The sequence below is a fragment of the Zosterops lateralis genome (assembly GCF_965231275.1).
Source record: "Zosterops lateralis genome assembly, chromosome: 1".
Taxonomy (NCBI): Eukaryota; Metazoa; Chordata; class Aves; order Passeriformes; family Zosteropidae; genus Zosterops; species Zosterops lateralis.
In genome coordinates this window covers 92534701-92561932 of record NC_139762.1, presented here as the reverse complement: position 1 = coordinate 92561932, position 27232 = coordinate 92534701, and the positions used below count along the sequence as shown (strand labels likewise).

Genomic DNA, 27232 nt, shown 5'->3' with positions numbered 1-27232 from the left:
GCGAGGCCGCCGCGGTGGGTGCCCGTCAAGGTGTGTGGGTGCAATGTGGGTGCAGTGTGGGTGCCTGGAATGCTGCACATGGGGCCGTCATGTCCAAGCTTTACCCCCAGCAGATCCTGCAGGTGTTTTCGAGCCCCCCTGTTCCTCCTCACCATGAATATCACAGCTGTAAATCCTCCTTTTCACCCCAAAAGTTTTGCCTTTTCATCGCTTCCCCGTTTCATCTGCTGCTCCCTCTTTCGGTCCCAGTTTGGGAATATATTTTTGTTTCTGAAAAGTTTTCCGTAAGAAAAACTCTGAAGGAGGCACCGCAGCTGTGCCCAGCCCTCACACAGAAGTGAACAGATGAGATTGACCAGGACATGGGGCTCCCCTGGGTGGGTGGGCAGGCAGGAGCCCCAGCTGAGATCCCGACCTGAAGCCTTGAGCCACCTCCATGCAGCCCCTGACGTGGTTCCTGGAACTTGGACAGTACCCCTGACCTTTAATATATTTGCTCTTTATTTAGACAATGGTTACATAGAAGGGAAGGAGCTTGACGATTTTTTTCATCATCTCCTGGAGAAAGTGAGACCAGAAGTAAGTACTGTGCCATGTTAGGTGCGGATCAGGTCCAAGCAAAGAAGTTACGCTGAGAGATGGTTTGTGTTTGTTGTTCCCTGATTGCCGATTTCCTTAGCGATCCCGAGGTAAAGAGCTTTTGTCTTGGCAACAGGGTGGCATTTGAGCAGTACAACAAGTGCAGTCAGCGGAGCAGTTTGATCGGTTGTTTCCAGCCCAACAGCTGCTGGTCAGGGGGAGGTCGCAGTTGGCACCAGCTGGTTGGCAGCGTGCAGAGAAAGTCATTTACTGCCGTTGAGTAAAAACAAGGGAAAAAGCACCAGCACACAGCCTGGCTGGCTGAGCAGGAGGGCAATGTTCGTGGTTTATTTGTTCAAGCCTGTGCTGATTAGTTTTGTTAATATGATAGGTGTCTTTCCCAGGTCAATCTTTAACAAATATACTGTCATTAGTTTTAAATGGTGCTCAGGAAGAAGGCTTCCATCTCTATTGCCGCAAGTGGCTAAAAGCCAAATGAGAGTCAATTCTGTTGCTTCTAAGATCCAGACCTGGCTCTACATTGTTTCTGGGCTTCTCCCCTGGTTTCCTTTCCTGGTTTTGGCAGCATTTCTACTCTCTCATTGTCTGCATCTCCAAACAAACAGAAGTTGCACTACAATTTACAGGGGCTGCTTTCCTTGGCTCCAGGTCATATCTTGCCTATGAGTGTCACCATCAGTGAGGGAGAAATCCAGCCACTCAGGCCAGCACTCAGAAGGGATATAGTAGTATTTTCACTACACAGCATGTGCCTAGATAGGAAAAGGAGGAAATGCCTTCCAAACAGAAGGAGAGGATGTGCCGAAAACCAGAGGTGAAATTACTCCTTTAAGCAAAAACTAATTAACAAAGAGAAAAAGGTAGCTGATAAAAGGCATAAATTCGTGAGTATCAAGTGTAAAATCAGAATTGTACTTACAAGCCAATTAGTATTCTTGGATCTTTAGGGCTACAATTTAAAAAAAATAGAAGCTGTGAGTAATTTTTTCAAGCATATTTTTATTTAATTTGCAAGTAAATTTGTATTGAAATATTGGCAGTTTCTGCAGAAATGTTTTCAGAGCACGGATGGTTAGATGAACAGATAAGCACGTTAAAAGGCTTCAAAACGAATAAAAGAAGATTCAGCAATAAGATTCTTTAAGGACAAGAAAAGCTGATTTAAAGAGAAATCATAAAGCTCATGATTGTTTACCCAGGAACAAAAGATGAAATTGGGAGTTACTAGTCTTGGGGTATTGAAACTGCAACACAAAGCATCCTCAAACAAACTCAGAGACAGCAAATATGGGATATCAAAGGAGACATTTAAAATGAGGCTGCAGAGCTCAGTGCTGGAGTGGACAGCTGAAGTAAGGGACCTCCAAGTGAGACTCTCTGGAGTGAGCTGATGGTGATAAAATCTGGGGTTGACCAGAGATCTCATGCTGAAGGCAGCTTCCTAAGGATGTGAGTCAAGAGAAACTGCAAGCCCCACTCGAGCCCCTCGCTGCCCTTGCGCATCCCTCACGTGAGGTCCTGGGACAGCGCCACACCAGCTGAGCAGCAAACCTGCTGTGTTATAGCAGTGTTTGTGGTCTCACCGATATCAGTGTGAGCTCCATTACATTGTGTGTCATTTATCAGCACACAGAACTTGCAAAATGAGGGTGTTCTAGCAATGAGCTTGCCACTTTAAGAAATCAGTAATAGTTTCATTGCTTGTTAGAAGTCCCTGCTTGGATGACTATAGCTTAACTCGGCACCCTAAACGAGTTTGCATCTCCTTTGCTTCTGGTATCTAAGTTTTGCCATTAAAAGAAATAGTTTAGCACAAATTGAATGAAAAAATACCAGCTCCCTCTCCTCCTATTAAAAAGAAGAAATAAGCTAATTCTGGAGGGTGGTGCTTGCTAACTTTCAGGGTGCTCAGACAGGCTCTCAAGTGCTTTTGGTTTTTGTTCCCTTCTAGTCGTCTTGCTTAATTGTGGAAGTATTTCCACTCTGGGAATATTAGGGACAAAACTACATGGCAGGCTGCAGGCAGAGCAGGCTGTCTTTGTGGCAGAAAACCCAAGGGGAGCTTTGTCCTGGGAGGCTGAGTCGTCCTCTGCGCACTCCCCTGGGCATGGGCGCCACTGGAGCACCAAGTTAAACAAAGGCCTTTACTACCTTTGTACAATAAGTTTGTCTAACAACACTGAGCCATTTTTCTCTTTTTCACATAATTTATATTGAACAGGCTTGTGATTATGGCAGGAGGGGTAAAGGGTCCCCTCTGCATTGGTTTTACCATCCTACAGAAAGTGTCCTCTGTGATAAAACCAGTGAGGTGGCACTGAGCATCTCTGCTGTACCACTCATCTTGACCTTTACTACTTCGGGGTTTTAATGTCATTGTTTCCTTGGACAGTAAAAGGGGGAGACAGCAATACACTGGCACAACTTACAGATGTGTCACAAGGATTAATTAGTGACTGTGTCTGAAGTGCTACACAAGTGATAAATAATGTTATCAGCACTGTAAGTTGTCTCTGCTTGAATAGAGAATGGCTTCATAATTATATTTTTTCAGCTTGTGTTCTCTAAGCTGTTATTTTTCTTAATGACCACTGTGGTCCTTCAGCTCTGTTTTTCTTCCCAGTTACTCTGCAGCATCCCCAGCTGACACTAAATGCCAGGGGATGGGAGCAGCTGGGAAAACAATGCAAAAAGGAGCCTGTTGGGAAGCTGAGAGACACAGCTCTTCCTGACAACTCTGAGCAAGGAAAGAAACTTGAAATAGCATCTCATGATGGAGGCAAATTCATTGTCTTTTATTGAACCATCAACAATTGTTGGGGGGAAAGGGAAAACTTTGCAACAAAGGTAGACCTGTAGTAAACCAACCAAATCACAGATGCTGCTTCCTGTCCCTTCTCCTCCAGCAATAGGTGATTGCTGGAGGCATTTGGACAATTCACTTAACAACACACATTAACTTTTGTCCAGCCCCAAAGTGGACATTTGGCCTTGATGGTTGTTGTAGGTCCCTTCCAACTGGAATATCCTATCCTATCCTATTCTATCCTAGTCAGTTTCCAGGTGTGTGTAACCCTCCTGCCAGCATTATATTTTTGAGTTGCTGGTGTTATCCACCTGTTTCTCTTATCAGTGCTGTGACTTCTCTCTAACCATTTGAGCCTCCAGCTTCAAACCTGCTGCTGCATGGCTGCAGTGAGCTGCCTGGGCTCTCTTCTGCTCTTTCATAAACCTCTTTCTTCTACACTATGGCACCTCTTTCCATGCATTTTCTGGAAGTTTTTCTACTGAGGTGAAAGCCCAGTGGAAAGGACAGTTTCTTTCAGCATCAAAGAAGTAATTTTATTAGAACACTAACTACAGCTCCTGCATTTCTGTCTTATATTCCCTGTACATTTTTCTTTCTGAATCAAGATCATTAAGGATCTTCCTTGCTTGCTCTTTCCTATGGTTTTAATGAAGCTCTATGTATATTCTCATAATTAGATAAGAGTTTTATAGAGGAATGGCTATAAATTTTGGGGTTGGATTACTGAAAGTTTCCATAAAACCAATGATGTCTGGGCAAATACAGACAGAAATGCACATTGCAATTGGGCTTTCTCAGAAAGGTATTTCACTTTGCTTAAATTATACTCAAATTAGATAGAAAACTTTCAGCTAAAGGATAGTTGCCTTCCTCTAACTGTAAGTATGTAGGAGATCACAACAATTGTTGAAGTATAAATTTGATCAGACAAGACAGGTATTAGCCTTGTTTAAATCCCTCCTGCCTGAAAACCACATGGATAGTTATGACTGGAAAGGACTGGAGTAAATCCTCTGGAGCTCACTCTAGCAGCCATTAAAGATTTCTCTTTGCTTTTTCCTTCCAAAGAATAGAAGCACCTTCCAGCTACTCTTGCACTTCATCCTTGCCTTGCACACTGCATTGTCTGTCTGAATAAGATGCATAATTTAGCATGGTCAGGAAGACAACAGCTACTCAAACAAAGTTTAATGACCAAAATATCAGCCAGCCTCAAAGCCATCCAAAGCAGACTTCCCCTGTGCTTTACCACCCCAAGAGACCTAGAGGTCAATGGAGACCAGGAGGTGAACAGCAAGAAGACCCCTAGCAGAAACCAATCAGCTTGCATCCACATCCAGAATATTTCAGAATTCTAACCCCCAGGCAATCCTGGCTCTTTAGGAATGTATTAGGAAGGAATTCTTTCCTGTCAGGGTGGAGAGGCCCTAGAACAGGTTGCCCAAAGAAGCTGCGGATGCCCCATCCCTGGATGTGTTCAGCTGGATGGGGCTTTGAGCAACCTGGTATAGGGGAAGTTGTTGGAACTGGATGATCTTTGAAGTTCCTTTCAACCCAAACCATTCTGTCATTCTGATTATTGCCAAATAGGGTTATTTCTTTAGGTGTGGCTTTCATCAGCCTTGATTACCCTGACCAGCTCCTAATCCTCTTCCTCCACATTAAGGCATGGAAGGTATTTCTTAATACAAACTCAACATACCCATGGGAAAAATGACACAATATGTTTTCATCACCCAAATGCATGCCAAACAACTTTCAGCCTAGCAGAAAGGACAGAACAAAGAACCAAAACCTAACCACAAAACCATGATGGCACAGGGAAGGCTGTAGTAGCCTTCATTGGATGCTGGTGTCTGCTACTGGAAAAAAAACCAAAAACTTTCCCACATTTGTGCTGATGAGAGGTAAAAAAGGACCAAAACCACGATGCAGGATGACAGGGTAAGTGCTCATCTAGTGTCACATGCAGGAGTACAGTAAATCCTAATCAAAAATCCAAACCCAAGTGCAGGGCCAAATTCTCAAGTGATAGCACTTGAGGCAGGCAATCCAGCCTACAGCTGCACAGGGGTAACAAAGTCATTCATGAATGTAGTTTTCACAAGGAAGAAATGTCTGGCCCAAAAATGAAAGTTTCTTCTTCTAAATTCAAAGTGTACATTACCGATGTCTCTCATCTGGTCCTTGCTGGCCTCATATCTGTACTGCGTAGCTTTTGGCATGATAATAGTCATTGATTTTGTTTTCCAACTCTCCTTCTTGGCAGATACAATTTATTTTCATAGATCTTGTAGGAACTTGATATCTGTGGGACCCTTGGCCTTTCTGTCATATTTGGCTGAAACACTAGAAGACGTGTTTGAGCCAGCATTTTCAGAAAATTCTCCAGATTTTTTTTCAAGAAACAAGATATAATCGTCATTTAAATGTAGTTTCATCTTTTTTCTACTCTAATCAATATAGTGGCTTTCTTCTAAAATCATGTCAAGAAGGAAAAATAAATCAGTTTGTTACAGGATTTTCTTGACCATCAGGAATTAAATGACGCATCCCATTTCATCAAGTCAGAAAGGCTCTGCAGTGCTCCATGCATTCACATTTTGTCCCACAAACCAAGTGACTCATGGTTGTGTTTTCATCAAGGTAAAATTCTGCCAAGCACATGAATCCCTTTAGGAGCAAAAATTTAATTAATCAGCATGAGGCAAAGAGTGCAACAATATAAAAGGAATGGATTAACAAAGAAGACAGATTACAGCCAGGTTTCCAAACAATCACAACCAGCCATGACAATGAAATTAAATGCCGTAGAAATTTTAAAAATATGTGATCATGCCCTTTCTGTGATTACAAACACTATTAAAAACTAGATTACCTTTGTGATGCTACAAATACTTCTAAAGGATTTTCACAGAAGGGAAGACAGAGACTGGACATGGAAAGCAGAAAGCAGAAAATTCATTTGTTGCGGCAACTTGAAGCACAGAAGCTTTCCTCTGTAAAACTCTGTGGAAGAATATCTGTAGTAAGAAATTTACTTTTTAGCCTTGAAAAATACGTGAACAAAGTCACAGCAATATTTTAAACTGTGTTCTTTTATGAGAGTTAAAATGACGTAGCCTTCTCCTCATGGTAAGTAGTAAAGATTTCTTTCCTGGCTGAGTGAGAACAAGCAGCAGCCTTTGGAAACCACACATCATCCACAAACTCAGGGAGGTGCATGCACCAGGGAAAACAAGGAATTACAAGAAGCTTCTCTGTACAGAGTGGCTGGAAAGGATGCAACAGCATTCACTTAAGCTCTCACAAAAGAGAAAGCTTTGCAAACCTTTGAGACTGGTTAAGGATCTGTTGCTTGAGACAGGCAATACAATCAAGACAGCATTTTCTGATAAAGAAAGATGTGCTCAGGTGCAAACATTTACTTGCTGCAAAGCCATTTCCTCCTGTTCCATCTTATGACACAAGAGGCATATTTTTGTATGCTGCTATTTGTTACATCATGGTTTAACCCAGCAGGCAGCCCCACACAGCCACTCACTCACTCACTGCTCAGTGGAATGGGAGAGGGAATCAAAAAAGTAAAGTGAGAGAAGTCATAGGTTGAAATAAAGATGTTTTAATAGATAAAGCAAAACCCAAGGGCACAAGCCAAGGCAAAACAAATAGTTCATTCACAGCTTGCCATGGGAAGGCAGCTGTTCAGCCATGTCCAGGAAAGCAAAGTTCCATCATGCTGATTTCAGAAGACAACACTCCAAACATCTTCCTTTTCTCATTCTTCCCCCAGCTCTATATGCTGAGCACCATGCCATAGAGTATGGTTTATCTTTTGGGTCACTTGGGATCAGCTGTCCCGGCTGTGTCCCCTCCCAGCTTCTTGTGCAGTCCCAGCCCCCTTTGCTGGTGGGGTGAAGTGAGTCTTCCGATCATGTCCTTACTTGGACAAGGGGAACAAATCAGGTAGATTATGGGGTTTTTTCAGCCTTTTAAATGTTTTTGGAATAGAAAGGAAAATAGAGCAAGCTACTTGTTTGCTCCACCAGTAGATCAGTCTTGAAAACCAGGTCTCCCAACCTTAGTTTCTGTTTGGAATGTCTAATTTGATGTGTTGGTGTTTGTTTCACTCTTCTGGGTTGTTTGGGTTTTTTTTTTTTTGTAAAAAGAAAGGTTCCCTTTGAAACTTAATGGTCATAACACAAGGTATGTTGTTCTTAGTGTAAAAAAATTTAATATAGAAATAATTCTGTCTTGAACATACATTTTGGGAAAGCCAGGTTGTGTTTTATTATTTTATTCTTTGTGAGTAAAAGCTGGGTTTTTGTAGAACTGTTACCAGTATGTTTCATAAGTAGAATATTTATTAAGAGAGATTGTCCAAATGTGTAACCCCTAGGACTAAATGCTTTTGGAGCTGTGTAAATATTGTAAGTATTCCAGGTATTTACTTGATGTATCCCATAGTTTAAATTGGTTTATAAAAAGAAGGAGGCTGTCCTATTTTTACAAAGCTAACAGTGTCCCTGCCACAGAAAACTCAGTGAAGTGGTGGTTAATAGCTGACACCAAGTTGAACAATAAGTGTTTTAACAAATGACTAGTTTGAAATGCACAGCAAACTTTTCAAATATCTGCTATGATTATCATTTTGGAAATAACTCATCCTATTGGGCTCAGGGGAGGATCATTTCAGAGTACTTTGCAAGCCTATTGAAGTTGGCAATTGATAGGCTCCCCTAACTCCTGGGAGGTGTCTCAAAGTGTCAAGGTGCTGTCAGAAGGCAGTTTAAATAGCATGATGGTGACTTATAATGCCAAGGGGAAAGAAAACCATAGGCTGCATTGCATGGAGCTGTGCACTGGGTAAATTTGGGAGAGTCACTCATGGTCTTGTGTCACAATAATAAAAAATGGAGTGTACAACCAAACGGAGCTTCAATAGCAGATGGAAAGAATGAGAAACTGGGTTAGAAGACCCAGGAATGAATAGCTGTAATCCCACGTCCACTTGGTTATAGAGATGATAAAAACTTTGAAGGACTTTTATTCAGGGATTGGGAAGAAGTTAATTTATTGTCCTGTAAAAATGTCTACAAAGGAATGCCACAATCCAGTGTGAGTTATCTTTCCCCCTTCCTTCCCTCCCCTCCCAGAGAGGGTCACCTCCCACACAACTGAGAGAGAAGCCAGGACCTGTGCAGTGTGGGTGCTGAGGTTAACATAGGACTTACTTGCTTAGGAAAGATTAACTAGGTGAGCTTCCCAGCCCAGCCATAAAGCTCATATGACCAGAAGCATTTTTACATGGTGAGGAAATTATATTTTGTGTAGTCCAGTCAGAATGGGTTTCTGCTAAAGAAACTGCCTGATGAACTTAAGTATCGTTATTATTTGGGACAGCTGTAAATAACAATATAACTCCAATCTTCTTGGAGGGCACAAAAGCAATGTTTATTGAAAGGCACATCCTTTTTATACACTGTTTCAATATACTGAACATGATTGGTCATTCAAACCGACTCACCTTTGTAAGCATTTGTGCAAGTAAACAAGTTGGAAAAGCAGCAGGTGCAAGATTAGAAATTGTTTATAATGTTTTCTCCCAGCTCCTCCAAAACAATCCCTGGGAAAGTCTAACTGACTTACTTTCTCACAAGCTTCCTAATTACTTAGAAATTTCTCTTCGACCACTGTCAGTTCCCACACCTAAGCATTGTATTTCACCTGTCACAGTGATGCCTATCAAAACACATAACCTGACAAGTCTGGAGAACTCCTCACTGTGTATAAATTGATTACGGGGTTGAGCAGATACTAAGGGAATGTCAATTGCTTAGAATTCTGTGCTGCTCACCCAGAAACACTGACAGGGCTTGGTGCCAGGTCTTAAATCAGCTGACAGGCAATAATAAGCAACAATCTAGCTCCACTGACGCCTTTCAAGGCTGATGATCTAATGAACTGCATAGATGTCATTCGAGGATAAGGATATCTTCCTGAAAAGCACAAGGTGAAAACAAGCAGAATGGAAACTGCTGTAGCACACCCTTGAGCAAACCCAACCCCCAATGATATATCATGGGAACAGTTGGCTAAAGAAGCAGGTGTCACTGAAATGTTTTGGGGTTTCCAAACACCGATCTTCTAACTGAAAGCTTAGTAGCTGCAAAGATATGCATAGGATTTATTTCCAAAGCTTCATCAACAATGGTGTGTCTGTGGGCTTTTAAAAGCATTACCCCTAACTGTAAGAATACAATGATCCTGGTGATTATCTGTGAGTGAGGAGAGATTTCTTCCAGGAGGATCTTCTGATGCCCTCAGCAATTTTCATGCACTTGTTGTTTTCCATGTGGCAGAGCACCATCACAGAAGAAGAAGTTCAGAGGATGAAGGAGCAATTCATGTCTGTCTACGATGTCACCACAGATGGACGCTTGCAAATCCAGGAGGTATCTCTGCCCAGCCCAGCCCAGGATTTCTTTTTTAGAAGGACAGAGAATTAGAACAGACTTTTTTATAGGGCCTGTACCAATAGGACAAGGGGTAATGGTTTTAAGCTGAAAAGGGGTAGATTAAGGAAGACTTTTTTTTTTTTTAAATGAGGGTGGTGAAGAACTGGAAGGAGTTGCCCAGGAAGTTGGTTAGTGCCCCATCCCCAGAAACATCAAAGGTCAAGTTGCACGGGGCTCTGAACAACCTGATCTAGTTGAAGATGTGCCTGCCCGTTGCAGAGGAGTTAGACTGGATGACCTGAAAGGTCCCTTCCAACCCAAACCATTCTGTCATTAAGACCTGTAGCAGACTTGGAAGAGCTGGAAGATAGAGCCTGGGTGTAGAGGAGGTGACTCACAGAGCATTACAGTTTATTTCCAAGGGAGAAACATGCCAAACCTATATTTCACATAGTGGCTCAGCAGCTACCCAAGTTTTTTCTTTTCTTTAGTTTCATGGTGTGGGTTTGTTTTTTGTTGTGGGGATTTTTTAAAATGTTTTTTATCCAGCTTGCAAATATGATCCTGCCTGATGATGAGAACTTCCTTCTGCTTTTCCGACGGGAAACTCCCTTGGACAACAGCGTGGAATTCATGCGGGTCTGTATCTCTACACTTCCTCCTCCCCCTTGCACACCACCAGCTTCTTCAACACCAACCCTTTTGTCCTCTGTAACACACAGCTTGGGAAATAGATGGGTATTGTGGAAGCAAAACATGTTCTGACCTGTTCAGGTAGAGATGGTTTTACATTATTTAAATTTATATTATTATTTACATTTACATTATTTACACCAGTAAAACAGAGGAGTGGTATCTAGGATTGGACATGGGGTACCCAGAGAACTCATTACATTACACAAACACTCTCAGCCACCTATCAGTTGTGCCACCACAGACAAAACATCCCCACTCATCAATTCACCCTTACAGCTCCTCACATGCAATACAGTGTAGACCAAGACAGCAGAGCAGCCACATTTTAAGCACCATTTTATCCTGAAACATTAGACTGTTAGGGCATGGAGGGGAAACCTTCATAAGTTGGGTCAACGAGCCCATAAAACTTTGCCCAATCTTTCTCTGATCTCTGCCCCTAAGTATCCCAACATGGAATTTCAATTTTTCCAAGACCTCATGTGGTTACTTTCATTTCACATACATTCTGGGGGCTCTGCAGATCAATGGCCTATTGTGTATGGCCTTGATTCAGAGCAGTAAAAGAGGCTGCATGTACAAATTAGGTAAGAAATGCAAAAGAGTTTCTTCATTGCCTTCCTTTTATAGACAGTGTGTCTGCATTAAACGTGTGATAGCAGCATGTAGCATGTATATCATCCAAGTGTGAGTAAGAGCTATTGTGTGAAAAGTTTATTTTATTTCATCTACAATTAATTAAATGTTGGCTAATACAACAACTTGCTCATTATGGAAGTTCTGCTTTGGATCTTTACAATCTATCACCGAGCAGATGAGTAACAGCAATATTTATGTGCTCACATCAATCTATCCCTGTTCAGATCTGGCGCAGTTACGATGCTGACAGCAGTGGATTTATTTCAGCTGGTGAACTCAAAGTAAGTTATTCTAACAAATCTCTTTGGGTTTGACCTACAGCTCACTGATGTCAATGGGAGCCCTTCCATCAGCTTTACCAGTTTGCTGTGTTTTTGGGTAATTGACAAATGGCATTTCTGAGTTGTTCATAGTGAGTTTAAGGACTTGTGCCTTCTGACATGGTCTTGGGGGCCCTGCATTGTAGGGGCATCTTTGGATGGCAGGGACAAGGAACTTTGCAGACCTGAGATATTCTAGAATACATGGTTTTATTGCAAGGGTCATGGGTAGAAAGGGCCTTCCCTTCAGCCACCAGCCTTGGCTGAAGTGAAGTCCCAAAGAGAGAGGGAGGCAGAGCAAGAGTGTAAGAGCTAAGAAGAGGGGAGCGAGAGAGCAAGGTAGCAGGGGTCAGAGTGCAGGGGGAAGAGAGCAGAGGTAGGAGAGCAGGGATAAGAGAGCTAGAAAGCTAAGAGAGTAGGGAGAAAAGAGAGTAAGCAAGAGCCAGAGAGAGTGAGGTCTTTGTTTTATCTCCTTTTCTGTTGAATATTCTAATTTACTGTGACCAACCAATACAAGACACAAAATCCTATAGAACCTACATACAGCCTATAAGAACTACTACATTACCATACTGTGTTATATTTTAAACTCTAAAAACTACTCTTTAGACTTTTCTGGTTTGCTACATTGACCTTTGGATCCCTTAGCCAGCAGAAGGGTATCGTTCAATCAAAAGAGATTCTTGTTCAGCTGGCCAGGCTATTGTCTTCAGGTTATATAGTAACTAAGACTCGGTATCCTACAACTCAAAGTAAGCTTTCATTTCTGTTTTCATTATAGGTTTCATATTTTCAGAATATTTTGCTAAGCAATCATATTTTTAAAGTTTCCCTGATTGATCTTCTCCAACACTGCAGGAGGGAGGGTGGTTTGCTGTTGCCCTTGATGTCCTGTTTCCCCTAGCCCTGTCCCACTGTCCCATGACCCCAGTTGTCTTGGTGACCTTAGGCATCCAGTGAGCCCCACAAGCTCTGCCTCACCTTGGCTTTACACTTGTGCTTCTCCGAGCTAAACAGAGCCAAAGCCATGATGTTTTATTAAGGGGATTTCTTCATAATCTCTGCCTGAACCTGCAGGTTTTCTAAACGCTGATTTCTCATTAAAGCTCTGGGTATTGAGGCAAGAGCCTGTTCAGAAACCATAACTCAAACACTTTGAGCCAGCAATCACAGAAGTCCATCCCTGGGCTGCACATCCTCTGCTGAAGTCTCAGTATGTGGCTTCAGCCTGTGTCCCAGCAAAGATGTAACAGGAGGCTTGAGTGTTTTACTGAATGGCAAATGTTTTGATTTGAGATCAATTAGCAAGTATTGCACAACTTATGTTGTCTTTTGCTTATTTTATGAGTCTATTAGGACTCACTCCAGTATGTCTATTCTGGGGAAATTTAGTTACTTTCTAATTTATTAAAAAAAAACATGTTCCAGCTAAAAAAAATTGAACTTTTTCAAACTGAAGACACTAGTACTAACCAGGAATGTGAAACTAGATTTGTGTAACCCTGCTGAATTTGAATTGAATTTCCTATTGTTATTTCTTGAATTTACTCTAGAGAGTAAAATTTCTCTCTTTTTTTACTACAGGATTTTCTGCGAGATCTCTTTTTGCAGCATAACAAGATGGTTGCTGAAGTAAAGCTGGAAGAATATACTGATACTATGGTAAGAAAAGATAGAATTAATGTTGTTTAGATCAGAGTATAGCCTAAAATCTCCTTTAGGGTCAATGTCTGCAGGGCCATAAAAGAGCTCTTAAAAGGTCTGTCAGAGATCCTTGGGGGGGATCTCTGCTGCTGCCACTGCCAACAGTTCTTTGCACTGGACTTCACCTGTGAATACATTTCAGATAGTTTTGCTGAGAGTTGAACAACTTCCTATGAGAAAAGAGCTCAACTTTACACCAAAGCAGGCTGAGCTCTAAACCTCTTTAAATGTAGGTGAGATGCATCCTTCTCCAGGATATGTGCAACCTCAGCCAGATCTCTAGCTTATTCCCTTCCTTCTTTCCTCTCTTCCTCTTAGCAAATCCTTTTGCTCCCAAGATGTGCAGGTATCTGGCTTTTCTGCTCTGCAAAGCCCAGCAAGCCTTGCTGGTTCCCTGCTGTTTCCCTGAAAGACTGAGAGGTTGAAAGTTTCAATTCTCCACCTGGCTTATCACAATATAGCTTTTATACTGCAATCAGCAACATCATATTTGGTGTGGGTTTAGCATCAGTCACCTGGATTTCAGAGCAACTTGTTGTATCTAAACATCTAAAAACAAGAAAAGAAGGGGAAAAAAGATCTCATTTCTGGATGTCATTCTCAAGGGTATAATTTGAATTCCACTAGCAGACATCTATCACTGCAATTTTCTAAATGGTTTTCAGATGGGATTGCCTTGTTTCTTGGCACAAAATCTGTGTTTGTACCTAAAAGCCAGCTTGGTATGCAAGCAAACAAGGAGCTGCCCACATATTTTGCAATACCATGTTATGTATGTGTAATGTGTGTATGCCTAGAAATGTGACCCTTTAGAGAAACTTTACCGTTACAGAACAGTGTATATTTTGTTTTTCATATTTATAAGACAGTGAAGAGAGAGGAATGCCAGCTGCAGAAATTATTTTCCAGCTGGCAGAGTTTGAAACAAAAAAACCCCAGAAGTTACAGCTAAGACAAAAATCTTTCTTGTAGCATTTGCTGGTAGCAAATATATTTCATTCTGCTCCATTATGGTTTCCATTCCTGGTGCTTAATCTCTGATCAGGTGCTGGAGAATAAGAAATCTGAAGCTTGTAGGCAGTAGGTGGTTAATTTCCTCCAACTCCTTTCTCTTCCCTTTAATTTCCCAAGAAAGATCTGTGATTCCACTACCCCAAAGCAGCTAGGTATCAATGCAGCCCAGAGCTGAGAGCCAGGAGGTCTGGTTTCTATTCCCATGGTTTCTTGTAGAAGGGCTTTGTACCTCCAGAGAGGCAGTTCTAATCTCTGTTAGAAGATAAGATTTGATCTGGAAAAAGAGATGCTCTGTATATCTAGGGAAATCTATGATCTGAAATGCAAATCTGGCTTCTGAAGACAAAGGTTTTCCAATCTGCAATGTCAAAAGAATCAGGGATGTTAATGGTTATTAGAAAATGATGATTTTTTTTCCTTGCAAGATGATTATTTTTTTCCTTGCAATTCTTTTCTCTAAGCTAAGAATATCAAGGATGTTTAGAAACACACCTGATCCCAAAAGCTGAGGCAGGGTGTGAAATTACCAAAGGCATAATCTTATCCTATGATATCCTGGAGTAAAATAGAGGATATGAATTCTGTATGTAACAGCAAATTATTCTATAGCATCAGATACACTCCACAAATGATTGCATAGGAAGTTATCTGAAGTAAGAAGGCAAAATTTCAAGGAGAGAAGAAAGATTCAGCCTTGCATTTGCAGGGCTGGATTAAAGAGGGAAAAGTGACTCAAAGGTTTGATGTCAAAGCCCAGGGTAGTGGCAACCCTTTGCTTCCTCTCTCTCCTTTCCCACATGGAGTGAGGGGCTGCTGGAGTTCAGAGTCCCACTCCCACTGGACTCTGCCACCATCACCACTGTTTAGGATAAATGATCAGTGGCTCATCCATTTTTTTTCCCAACAACAGAATTTCTTTTATATCTTTGACAACCAGCAGCAGTGATTCCTTTTCTGCAGATTGGATATACTTATATCTCTCTCCCCTCTTGCCTTACTCCCACCCTTTTATCTTTTTAGAGCACAAAGTCCTTGGGAGCAGGACTTGTTTCTGCTGCACACAACTACAGGGTCTCACAGGGTGGCCCATCTATCCAGCTCAGGGCTTTCAAGGGCCAATGTAATTATTATTCAGTTGAAATAAGATGTGTCCCAAGGAGCTGTAAACCCATCTGTCTCCACAGGAATATACAGATCTCTGCCCTTTTTTCTGTACACACACAGCTGGCTGCACACATCTTAAGCAGCTACTGATATCCTGAGTGGACCCTAGGGCCTTCTGGAGATAGAGATAAAGGGGAAAAGGCAAAAACTATAATTTTAAAGAAGCTAGCCCAGGTTTGAGGGAGAAAAAAAAAAGGCAGCATTTTATGATTTTGGGCTGGGTATTGCAGTTAGTGAGCAGTGTGAGCAGATATTGTATCAACCAACCAGGGCATACTAAATTCTCACCCCTTGTGCTGCTATGAATGATCTCATACCATGTTAAAAAAAATGCTGAGAAGAGGGAGAGAGTATTTCTTCTGGAAGAGATTGGTTGTCTCTGGAAAGGAACATCACTTTATCAGGTTGCTTAGCAGCCGCTTCTTAAGAGGCTATTCTGTTTCCTTGTGACCTTGACATCCTTTCTTCAGAGAACACTGATATAAATCAGGGATTTGATGAACAAGTGATGAACTCCTACAAAGACAACAGGTAATGAACACATTGGCATTGCACAAACTCTGCAAGTCTGCTAAATCAAATCTTAAAGAACACTAAAGTCACTGGAGAAAATCACAAAAGAACATTTGAGTTCTCAAGACTCTTCATGGGGAAATTGAAGTGACAGTGCTGTGCTGAGGAAGTCCCTTTGTAGGCACTTTTCTTGGGTTTTTTTCCATGCCTACATGGAGACATATTTGTATTAATAGTCATTAAGTGTGTATTAATAATTATTTACATGTACCCAGTTGCAGTTCTGAGTCTTTGAAAACAATCTGTAGGTTTGTTGCCTTCCCATGGGCACTGACCAAGAGCTGTTGGCAGGGAGCAAGTGCTTGGAGGTTAAAGTGAAGCCTGGTATTGCTCTGAGCCCCTGAGAAGAGGCCCCAGGGGTGTGTGCTGCAGTGTGTCCTTTGGGAGACAGAGTGAGCACAGATGAAAATGGATGCAGGGTTTAAATAGCATGGTGAGAATTTTCTGCCTTCCTGAATTAACACAAGCTGGAGAAAGAAAGACTGGCCCCTTTGATGCTTCACGATGAGGATACTGTGGATGATGACAGTAGAAAAACTTTTTTAATCCTTCCCACCTCCCCTCAGCCCCAAGGCCAAGCTTTTAGTAGGTTCCTGGGTCCTGGTGAAGTTTCAGCTCAGAAATATTCATCTCACATATGCATTTAGCAACATTTTTTGAGTGACAGATTGCTTTACCTGTGCATGCACAGAGCTGTGCACATAAGCAGAATATTGTAAATGACAGGATATGAACTAGATTTAGGATATGGTTTCTGATGGTCTGCAGCTTCCCAGATAGCAGCATGTTACTCCTACTTTGCAATCTCAATGCCTACAAGCTGCATCCAGGGCAAGCTCATTTCTGTGTAAAACTTCAACAACTTAAGTTGTTTATTCTGCTGAAACAGTCACACATGCAACACTGACATTTACATTTTTCATTGTCTCATGTTGATAATGTCAGATGGAGCATAAAAAATTCCTTTAATCTGAGCATTATTATATTTCAGTAAAATGCAAAGGATACTTCTTGTCTAGCCAGCATTCCATCTTTGCCTACCACAGGTTAATATTCTAGAGAGGCAATAATGTAAGTGCAGTTACGAATAGCTCAGCAAGTATACAGCATTTGAAAGCTTGCAGATGGTGATGACTGAGGATGAAATCTTAACCCCAGAGAAGTCAGAATAGATTTTTTTTTCCCAGCTGTAATGATACCAGGGTTTTGCTGAGGTTATTTGCAAAGATTCTCCTGGAAATTGAGCTATGTGCTCTGAATGCACAAGCCTGCAGCTGAGGGCTCCTCGTCTTCTCCGTGCAAAGGGAAAGAGGCTGTCTTCTCCCTGAGGTGATCTATGTCCACAAGGATGCACTATGAACTACCTTTATTGTACACTGGGGGGATTTCTGGTGCTTTGTGGCTGCTGCCTGTCCCCTCTGCAAGGGTAATGGCAGAGTTTCAGTGCGGTCAGATCCATGGCTGTGAAAGTCTATCTATGCTCAGTGCAGATGCCAATGTAGTTATGCCAGTAAATAAAAGCCAGAGCACAGAAAATTCTGGTGATTTAAACCCTTAACATCTTACTAGTCAAGCTAGCATACCTTTGTTAACAAAGTCTCTTATGACCACCAAGCAAAAGGTTTAATAATGGAAAGACAAATATTTATTGTATTGAAAAAAAATGCCTAAACAGAATTTGTTATGTTTGTGAACACACTGAGCAAACTTCCCAAAGCTCTACAAATACCACAGGAGTAGAGTCTTTGCTTATCCCTTCTCCTCCTGGTAGTGGCCCATACTGGCCTCTCTCCCAGGTGGCTGAGAGGACCCACATTGCAGATGGACACAAATCTGCCTCCTGTGTCCCTTCTCAATTTAATGCCAGTGATGCTGTCACCTCCAGTTTTGCACCACACTTGCTGTGGCGTAAGCCAAGGGAAGCAGAAAATCCCATTTAAGCTCAAATTTCATTTCTGAAGATCAAAACCAACAGAACCCAGGAGCCTGCAGGCTTTTGAACACCCCAACAGATAATGCCTTGGTCTCTTAGGAATCAAAACACTTAGAAATCCTGTGCTAAAGAACTTTTCTATGTGATACAGGCAGTCTGGCTGGGCAAGACACTGAGCTTTTGTCCTGAGGGTAACTTGCTGGCCACTGGGCCCTCCTGCCACCCTATAAATGCCTTTGTGACTCCATCTTTCCCTAAAGAAAGAGGCTCTAGGCAGTCCTGCAGCTTGGGCTGATGCCTGTCTTTGTACCAGTCTCAGTAACCACTGTACTCCCTGGCCAACTTTTATTTCAGCTGTTGGGCATAGGTGCCCATGATATATATATTAAAATATATTTGTGAGAGTAGAAGAGCAAGTAAAACTGACTTTCTCAGTGTCCCACTTTATTACACACAAAGAAAGAGAACCAGAGAAAGTATAAAAGCAGGTTTTAGTGAGTCTGCTGATCACAGAACTATTTATTGGGGTTGTTTACTTCTTTTCTTATCTCTGTCATGGAAAATAATTCAGATTTATATTGCTCTTCAAAGAATGTGTGTGTTTATCATATTGTGGTGTTTCAGTGGTCTTTGCAACACTAGACTGAGAAAGCAGAGGTATTTCCTTTGCTGAATTAAAAGCTGATGGCAGTTTTGATTTTGCACTTTAAAAAAATGGAGATGCAACAACTTTTATTTGCAAACCAAGCTCTTCCATATTCTCTGTCTGTCTCAGAGTGCCTCAGAGTACATTCAAACAAACAGAGGGTATGCCCTTGGTGCACTGCCATTAAAATGTCAGTGAATTAATTTGTGCAAACACTTTAAAACATGGGTAGCTTGACAGTAAAGGAAATGCATCATTTTATAAAGCATACTGCTAGATGCAACAGAGCTTTTAGTAAAATTGAGTGCTATTTAAACATGCCAGACCTTGTCCTTAACCACATTGAGATGTTTCATATCAGCCTGGCAGCATAAATATACCTTTCAAGAGTGTAAACTGAAAATCCATCAAATTTAACATATCAAGATGGTGTGTGAAGGCAAAAGTTTAAATTAGAAACAACCTCATCACCATTTCAATTATCTGCTTCTGCCATGATGTATGCTTTGTCATATGGGGTGGGCACCCTCTGCCATTCTTTGTGTACTCATGCACACAATTAGCAGATCAGATCAAACTCTCACATGCTTGAAACTTGAAAGTTTAATTAAAAAACATTTCCCCAGGCTGTTCCCTGAGTAATGCAGTACATGATTGCCATGTAGTGGGTATGCATGAGCTCCACTTGTCCCAATAACAGGATTAGGTCTATCTTATTAGCTGTGGTACCTGAACTAATTCAGTGAGCACTAGCCTTTCTTCCCTACATGTTTTCCATCTTTCATGTGTTAGTCATTGGATAAGAATTAGCTTGGCCTAGCTCTTCCAGCCAGACTTTTTTTCTTTCTGTTGGCTGGTATGGATGATCAAAATATTGCATGTGTTTGAAAATTGTATTCAGGGTAGTTGTGTCAGTTGTTTGTTTTTCTGAGGCATCACAGAGAGAAAAACACATCTGAATTTGAAGTCTAGGCTGAAGCACTGAATGTTAGTCTCAAGACAGTAATTCTGAGATGCAGCAGAAGTGGGAGAAAATAAAACACACTTTCAGGAGCTCAGAAACATATAGGAGAATCCAAGTGAAGTACAAAGACTACTAAAGGCAGTAAGTTTTAGTGTGTTTTGGTAAGGATACTGTATTTTTGTATGAACCAAAAACCATTGCCTTCAGCCAGAGCTGCCCTGACCTGGCAACAGAGTTCCTGATAGCTGGGCCTTGTGTTTCCCACCAAAAGCTGTCCTTTCCCAGCTGTTTTGTCTCACCCCACCAGCTGCACTGCTTTGTGGAGAGTTCCTACAGACCATGTGGGTAACTAATGCTCCTTGGTGGCCTAAACCAAGGGATTTAGTGACATTTTCAAAAGCACTGGAGTTACTGTATAGCCCAAGGACTATGGTATTCCCACCACCCATATGCTGGTACTTTCTCCAGCCGTCTACTTCGGGATTGTCTCCATAAGCTTCCTTTAGGCAGCATATTTTAGAGCAATGATGTAAGCTGGATGTAGCAAAGTCACCTGTGGTGGAGAGTGTGAAAAGTGAAGTAGTAGGGGTATTTCTCTCTCTCTCCTCAAACAATAGACAAAACCAGGTTAGGCATTGATGGTCCATTTGGAGAGAGACTTTTAAAACCTCATCTGAGTTTATTTATTTCTAGAAAGAACATAAATCATTTTCTATGACCTACAGAATAACTCCTTTACCAGCTGAGAACTGAAGGCTCAGGTTTATCTCTCTGATGGCAATGAGAGGCTGTCATTGCAAGGACATTTCTCCCCTTGGTGGCATCACCAAAGGCAGCTTTTGCTCCCATCCCTTCCTCTAGCCTTGTCCCACTGCTGCTCCAGCAGAGACCAGGGAAAAGTGCCATATTGCTGTGGGAGATCTAATGGGGCAGGAAGCACTATGCAAGAAGTTAGATCAGCTGGAAGGGAACAAATTGGACTCATGCAACCAGAGGGAAGTCCTCAGGATGGCCTGGCAGCTTTATTTGTCTCCCCAGCTCTAGAGCAAAGGATGATTCAGAAGTCTTTCCTCTGTCATTCAGTGTCTCTGCACAAAGCATATGTTTGGCAGAGGCCAGTTAAATGGGAAAACAGCTTTCTTTGTGCCACTGAACACTCACATGGCTCTCATGATGCCATTTTTCCAAATATCTCAATATGGGCCTTCAATCATTCATAGGGCTTTCATGCTGTCTTTCAGTGGGAGGAAAAGTGAGGCCATACCAAATGCCTCTTCAAAAATTCCACCCAAACCTCACAAGTGTAAAATACTTTAGTAGTGTAGAATAATTAATGGCATAGAGTCTGTTACAGAATCTCAGTCTAAATGTGGTGCAATAAAGGGTTACCATGGACTTGCTGTCCTTGCTCCCCTTGAACAATGAGCAGGGAAGAGGCAGCACTGACAGAACAGGCAAAATCTCCCTGAAAAATGGCAGCTCTCCAGATGCTACCTTTTCTCACATGATTATTAGGCTCTGCCCTGGCTCCATTCCTGGGAATGGCTCAGGACATGCTGCTGGCTCCCACGCATTCAGGCTATGTCATAGGGGATAATCCTGTCCCTCTGAGCTTTGTCAGATAGGGGCTGGTCTGGGCCTTCTCCAGCAGCTGTGCAATACAGAAAAGATCTATAATGAACAAATTATTCTGCACAACCACTAAACAAGCAAATGTGATCTACCAAGGTAAGATTAATGTGTATTCCTGAACTGAGTATTTGACATAGAAAGGTAATCTGTCATAGTAAAATATTCATCTTTCCCCTACACACAATGTGGAATATATTTTTTTCTAGAACTTTGAGCCATGAGTTATTGCAACTCATTAAACATCCTTCATACCCCTTTCTTTGTAACAGACACTTCTTCAAGGCACTCTTTTTTCATGCCTTGAAGAGAAATGCAGAACGAAATACAACAAATATTTTTTTTGATGAGTCTTCAAAATGATGCTATTCAGGAAAATAAAAAGATTAAGTTTTGAATTCACATTTAATCTCTTGATGTTGGCAGCCTGAACCTTCTTCTGAGTGTTAGTGCATTCTAGCAGCAGGCCTTTAGCCAAGCAAACCCCACAGCTTTAGTGGTGTAAAATCCTGACCTGAGTGCTGATTAGAAGGTGGCATTTGTACCCCAGCTGCTCAGAAACCACAGCAACAGTCAAAGGTAGGAGTCCAGGTGGAAGTGTTTAGAAATTTCTCCATTATTATTATTATTATTATTATTATTATTATTATTATTTCAGGGCCAAGGCAATGTCAGTATTTAGTTTCTGAAGGTCTTTTCTGCAGACCTGCTTTATCCCCATGTAAGGTGGGAAGGGGGTGGTACTGGTATTTAATTGCTTTTGGTTGTTGCTGTCAGAAAGCTGGTGGGTTTTGCTATTCCCTTGTGCCACCCTCACACTTGGTGCTAGCACAGGATGCCTTGCTGCCCAGGGTTTGGGCAAGCACCCTGAGCAAGCAGAGGGAAGGGCACAGGGCTGAGCAAAATATATATTGGCTTTTTTGTGTGTGTGTGTGTGTGTGTTCTCCTCATGGCCCATCTATTTTATCTCTGTCTTCTTGATTTATAGATGAAAATCTTTGACAAAAACAAAGATGGGCGACTGGACCTGAATGACCTGGCCAGGTAGGTTTTAATAATGTAGATGGGGTGTTTCAGCCCATAATGGTAGATCCATGCAAGGTGATGCTCTCCCTCTAGGGATGTGCAGTTGAATTCTATCTCCTTTTGAATTAGATCTGCTCTGATCCCACCTCTCCAACACATGGTCCCCATTGCAATAACCTGAGAATCTAGAGCCAGTGATAGGAGCAATGCCAGGATCTGTCTGTACAACATCAATATGCTCTGGCATAATCTGCTTCCCAGGAGGTGGCAAAGCAACCAGTGGCTCTGTTTCTCCAAAAGAAGGATAACAATCCTTTCAACAGGATCACAGACATGCATTTATTTTGCATCATTATGTGCAACAGGGATTGCAAAGTATTTTTACAGCATTTTGAATAATGAAAGTGCCACCACAAAAGAGTTTGCAGTGGCAGTAGGAAAGAATTTGGAGAGCCAAGTTGAGATGCTTGTGAATGAAGCTGTTGACTCAGTCATGGGCCTCTGTCTCTTTTTTGTTCTTGATACCTCGGAGGCTTTTAGATGATTTTCACTGCCTAGAGATAGAGAATATGCCTCTCTCTGTAAAACTATGTGCATTGGTTGAGTAGGACTTTAAATTTGCAGATACAGTCTTAAAAGACCAGTTTAGAGAATGAGGGGACAGAGGTTCTGTTTTGCCACTGTTATTCTCTGCTTCAGATCCTGACAAATGCCAGCACAAATGACTGCAGTGCATACAGCAGTTCCCTTTGACCATGAAACATATGAGAAGAACTTGAGGCAGGACAGAGAATATCTAAAGGGGATTGCTATTACAATTTTCTCTTAAATACTGTTCCCTTTTGGGAACCAGGCCATCTGAGGCTCTCCTCCAGTCTGACTCCAGATCCCTCCATGTGCAGACACAGATCAGCATTCCCTGTGCATGGGCTCTAAAAACCTCAAGGTTAGCAGAGCAGCTGGAGAAAGAAAAGGGTTTATTGAGTGCTTGACAGGCTTTAGGAGATAAAAAGAGAGGAATTCTGCCAGTCTTGGTGCACAGGCCAGTATTACTTTGTCCTTTACTTTTACAACCACCAAGTCTCCCTCCAAGAGAGAACCATAAATCACTTTCTTTAATGGAGCACAGCAATCCCGTTACAAGTCTGGTAGCTCTTGCTTTGGAAGTTGACACCCTCTGTTGTACAGGACCACCAGAGATGCTCTGGGAGAAGCAATGGTGCTAATAGGCATGTTTCTGGTGAGACAAAGGGCACTCTCTGTGCCCTATCAGACAGGAGGAAGGTGTGTGTTCCCACAACAGCCCTCTGTAAATAACCCCACAGGCATTTTTCACTTTTATAGGCCTTTAGCCTAGCATCCCTTTGCTTTGCAAACAAGGAGAGCTCATAATAGTTCATATGCAGATGATAAAGTGAAAAGATCATAATTTAAATCTCTCCATTCAGGATTCTGGCACTTCAGGAAAATTTCCTTCTACAATTTAAGATGGATGTAAGTAGCACTAATTTTTGATACATTGATCCTGTCTCTCTCAGCTAAGATGATCTGGGGCCAAACTTGAATTTTTAGCTTTAATTTTTCATTTGTTTGTCCTCTCTGTATGCAGGCTTGCAGCACAGAAGAAAGGAGGAGAGATTTTGAGAAGATCTTTGCACACTACGATGTTGTGAGTCCCATGAGTCAGTTCATTCCCTTGTGGTTTGTAAATGAGAGATTTAACATGTGCTGCTGAGACTTCTTCCTCCTGCTGGGTGCTGCTGGAGTCACTGAGGAGTGGCAGCTGCGCCCAAGCCCATAGCCCATGAGCCCAGGCGCCAGACTGGGAGGGGTAGAGTAAGGAGAGGGAGGAGCAATGCTCAGAGATCTTGTGTCAAGGTCCCATTACGACTTCTTCCATTGCTGCGGCCAGTGCTGCTGCATTAGCAGTTTTCCCACAGGAGATGCAAGGGAGGCAAAGGAGATGGTGCCTTTAGTGCTCACAGTCTCTGGCAGTCCAGGACCTGCATCACCACCACGCTGCAAAATAAATCCCCTTCTGATACTAAACCCATGGTTGTTTAGAGAGTCTGGCTCAGGACACAACCATTGAACTGCCTGTCAGACATCAGCAATTCAAGTGGCACTTCTGACAGTCACACAACTCCCTCAGGGTGGGTGGTGGGAGATGTTGCTTCCATTTGGTGAGTATGGGAAAAACAAAGGCCTCTTGGATATTAGATATTAGGAAGAAATTCTTTACTGTAGGGGAAGTGAGGCACTGGAACAGGTTTGCCCAGAGAAACTGTGGATTTCCCAACCCTGGAAGTGTTCAAGGCCAGGTTGGATGGGGCTTTGAGCAACCTGGGCTAGTGGAAGGTGTCTCTGGCCATGGTGGAATCGTTGGAATTGGCTGATCTCTTTAATGTCCCTTCCAACCCAAACCATTTCATGATTCTGTGAACTTAATGCTACAAAGCTTGGTGACCAGGTGGTGGTACTGACCAGTAAACACTGTAGTGGTTTTGACTCTCTGGGGAGTTTTGATGTTTATTCCTTCTTTCAGAGTAAAACAGGAGCACTTGAAGGCCCAGAAGTGGATGGGTTTGTCAAAGACATGATGGAATTGGTCAAGGTATCTTCATGGCTCTGTTTGTTAATACTCTGTTTTTCTTAAAGATCAGCTTTTGGAAAGGCTACATACACAGAGACACTAGTAAGAACATAGAGTCAGATTTTAGTCTGGCAGAAGGGAATGTCACCATCTCAGTATACATACTGTCGAGCATTTCACCATATCACAGAAATTCTCTCTCGTAAATTAACACAGCTTCCCTCAGCAACTCTATTTTTAAAGGTCTATTCTAGTTCATACTTTGAATTAGGCAGATGTTACATCATGACATGATATGGATGGGTCACCACAATTTTTCTTCCATTTTCCTTGTGGGTGTGGTTCTTACCAGAATGACCTCATGGTTCATTAGTTAATCTCAGGGCTACAACTGAAAATTACTTGAGGTCTATCTGTAATCAAGAATACTATATCCAATGTGTCTCTTCAGCTCCTGATGGACAGAAGAGTCTGTCTTCATTGGATTATCTTGAGTTTCCAGATGCAGTCTAAGATAGAGGTTTTGACCCAAACAGAATCTGATCTTTAGCTTCCTCTGAGCCTGAGCTGTTGCATTTCCACGCAGTGTGAGATATCTGTGCTGCCACATCCATTCAGAAGAGAGCACACAACAGCAGCTGGGTGCTGATGGCTGTGTGTGTCTGTTCTGGACATGCAGTGTGCAGGAAAGGGTGCAGGAATGGGCAGGAGGCTGGATTTGTGCTGTGTGTGAGTGTGCATAAAGGAAGAAAATTTGTACTTTGCCTAAGGGCCTTCATCAGCATTGCCCTTGGACAGCGCAAGCTGTGCATGTGAATTTGATCCCCTCCTGAGAATGTGGGAAGCAGAGCAGGCAGTACAGCATTAGGAGCATACTGAGACTGTGAAGCCTGTAAAATGTGTCTTCAACATGAACTTGATCCACAAAAGGTATTTTTATTTGTTGCTGACTAGCCTGTAAAATAGCAGTATGCTGACAGAAATGCCACATTAGTCCTTGCACAGCAGGTTTGAGAGAGGAAACCAGATGAAAGCACAGGTCTGGTTGAGCAGGGATCTGCATTGCATGACTTTCTGAAGTTTTGTTTTATATGGATCAGATATTGATGGCCTTGACTGAGCACAAAAGACATGATGCATTTCTATACCGTCACTTACAGTTCCATGCACCTTCTGTTTTTGCAGGGCATCCTTTCCCCATCTTCTGTTTGCTTCCCCATGGTAAATGAGATGATATGGGACCTTTTGGTCATTCTTCCTTGGGTGGATCTCCCAGTTGCTACATGGCGGGCTGCTTTACAAGCTGGGGAAATCCAGAGCCATTTTCTCTCTCAGCACTCTTTTTCTCTTTGTCTGCAGCCCAGCATTAGCGGGGTGGACCTGGACAAGTTCCGCCAGATCCTGCTCAACCACTGCGATGTGAACAAGGATGGGAAAATCCAGAAATCTGAACTAGCTTTGTGTCTCGGGCTGAAAATTAACCCATAGCTGGGGAAGTGGTTGTGGTTGTGTTTCCCTTGAAAGATTTGCCTGCTGCTCCTTCTAGAAGTGTGTCCTGTGCTGCTGTGTGAGCGGTGGGGAGCTGAGGCACCATGCTGTCAGGCTGGAGAGTGGGATTTGCATGGGGGCCTCCTCACTCCACCAACTCCTTTGTGATGTTCACTTGCTGCTGCCTCTTGTGGGTCCCCTTAGCAATGTCTCTGCCTACCAGCAGATGGGCTGCTCAGAAGAGAGGATGCCATTCTTCTGCCCTCATGACACTCTGCCCTGCTCATTCTCCTAGGATAGGAACAAACATCTCCTCAAAAACATCCCCTCAGTGCTCTCAAAGTGCAGCTACTATTTCTGATGGTCACTTTTAAATGTGTGAAGTCATTATTTTGGTGAACATTGTGCCTTGTGCATTTAAAATATTGGGTGGATGACAGTGTATTTGTGCAGAAATAAAACGGCTATTACAGAAATTCAGTATCATCAAAGTTTATGTGTTATGTACAGAAAGCTATCTGCCACAGTCTGGCAGACTGTACATAGCAGCCTTTTATGTAACATGCATCAAGTGGCAAGAGCTTTTGTGATGCCTATCAGTTGTGAGGTTTAAATCTGCAATGAAACGTGGTAGATCCTTCCCATGCGGTAACCACACACAGCATCTGTGATTTGTGTGTCACCCTCACACATGTCACCCTCAGGATGAAGCCACAGAGTAACATCACTTCTAGAGGACACTTCTCTTCTGACCCAAGCTGAAATAACCCACAAGGTTTCAATAAACTAGCAAACTGGAAGGATAGAAACCTGATGAGAACAAAGCTCCTACATATGTTCAGTTTATTTCAAATCAGTTAGAGCTGGCAGATACTTGTAACCCTTATTGAACTTAAAGCTTCCTATCACTCCTGGACCATGAGTGTAGTCCCAGAGCCCAAAGGCAACACCATCATTTGTGCCACTTATTTCCCTA

At 42.3% G+C, this 27232-nt stretch overlaps 1 protein-coding gene across 1 annotated transcript; it reads left to right on the top strand.

The window, feature by feature from the left end:
• On the top strand, positions 1-26714 carry SCGN (secretagogin, EF-hand calcium binding protein). The gene is made up of 11 exons (XM_083876271.1): positions 1-30; positions 509-579; positions 9772-9864; positions 10417-10506; positions 11427-11483; positions 13107-13184; positions 22138-22193; positions 23624-23669; positions 23785-23844; positions 24721-24789; positions 26128-26714. Exons 3-11 carry the CDS (start codon positions 9802-9804, stop codon positions 26254-26256), a joined length of 648 nt encoding a protein of 215 aa, XP_083732397.1. The 5' UTR covers positions 1-30; positions 509-579; positions 9772-9801; the 3' UTR covers positions 26257-26714.
• The last annotated feature ends 518 nt before the right edge of the window (positions 26715-27232 follow it).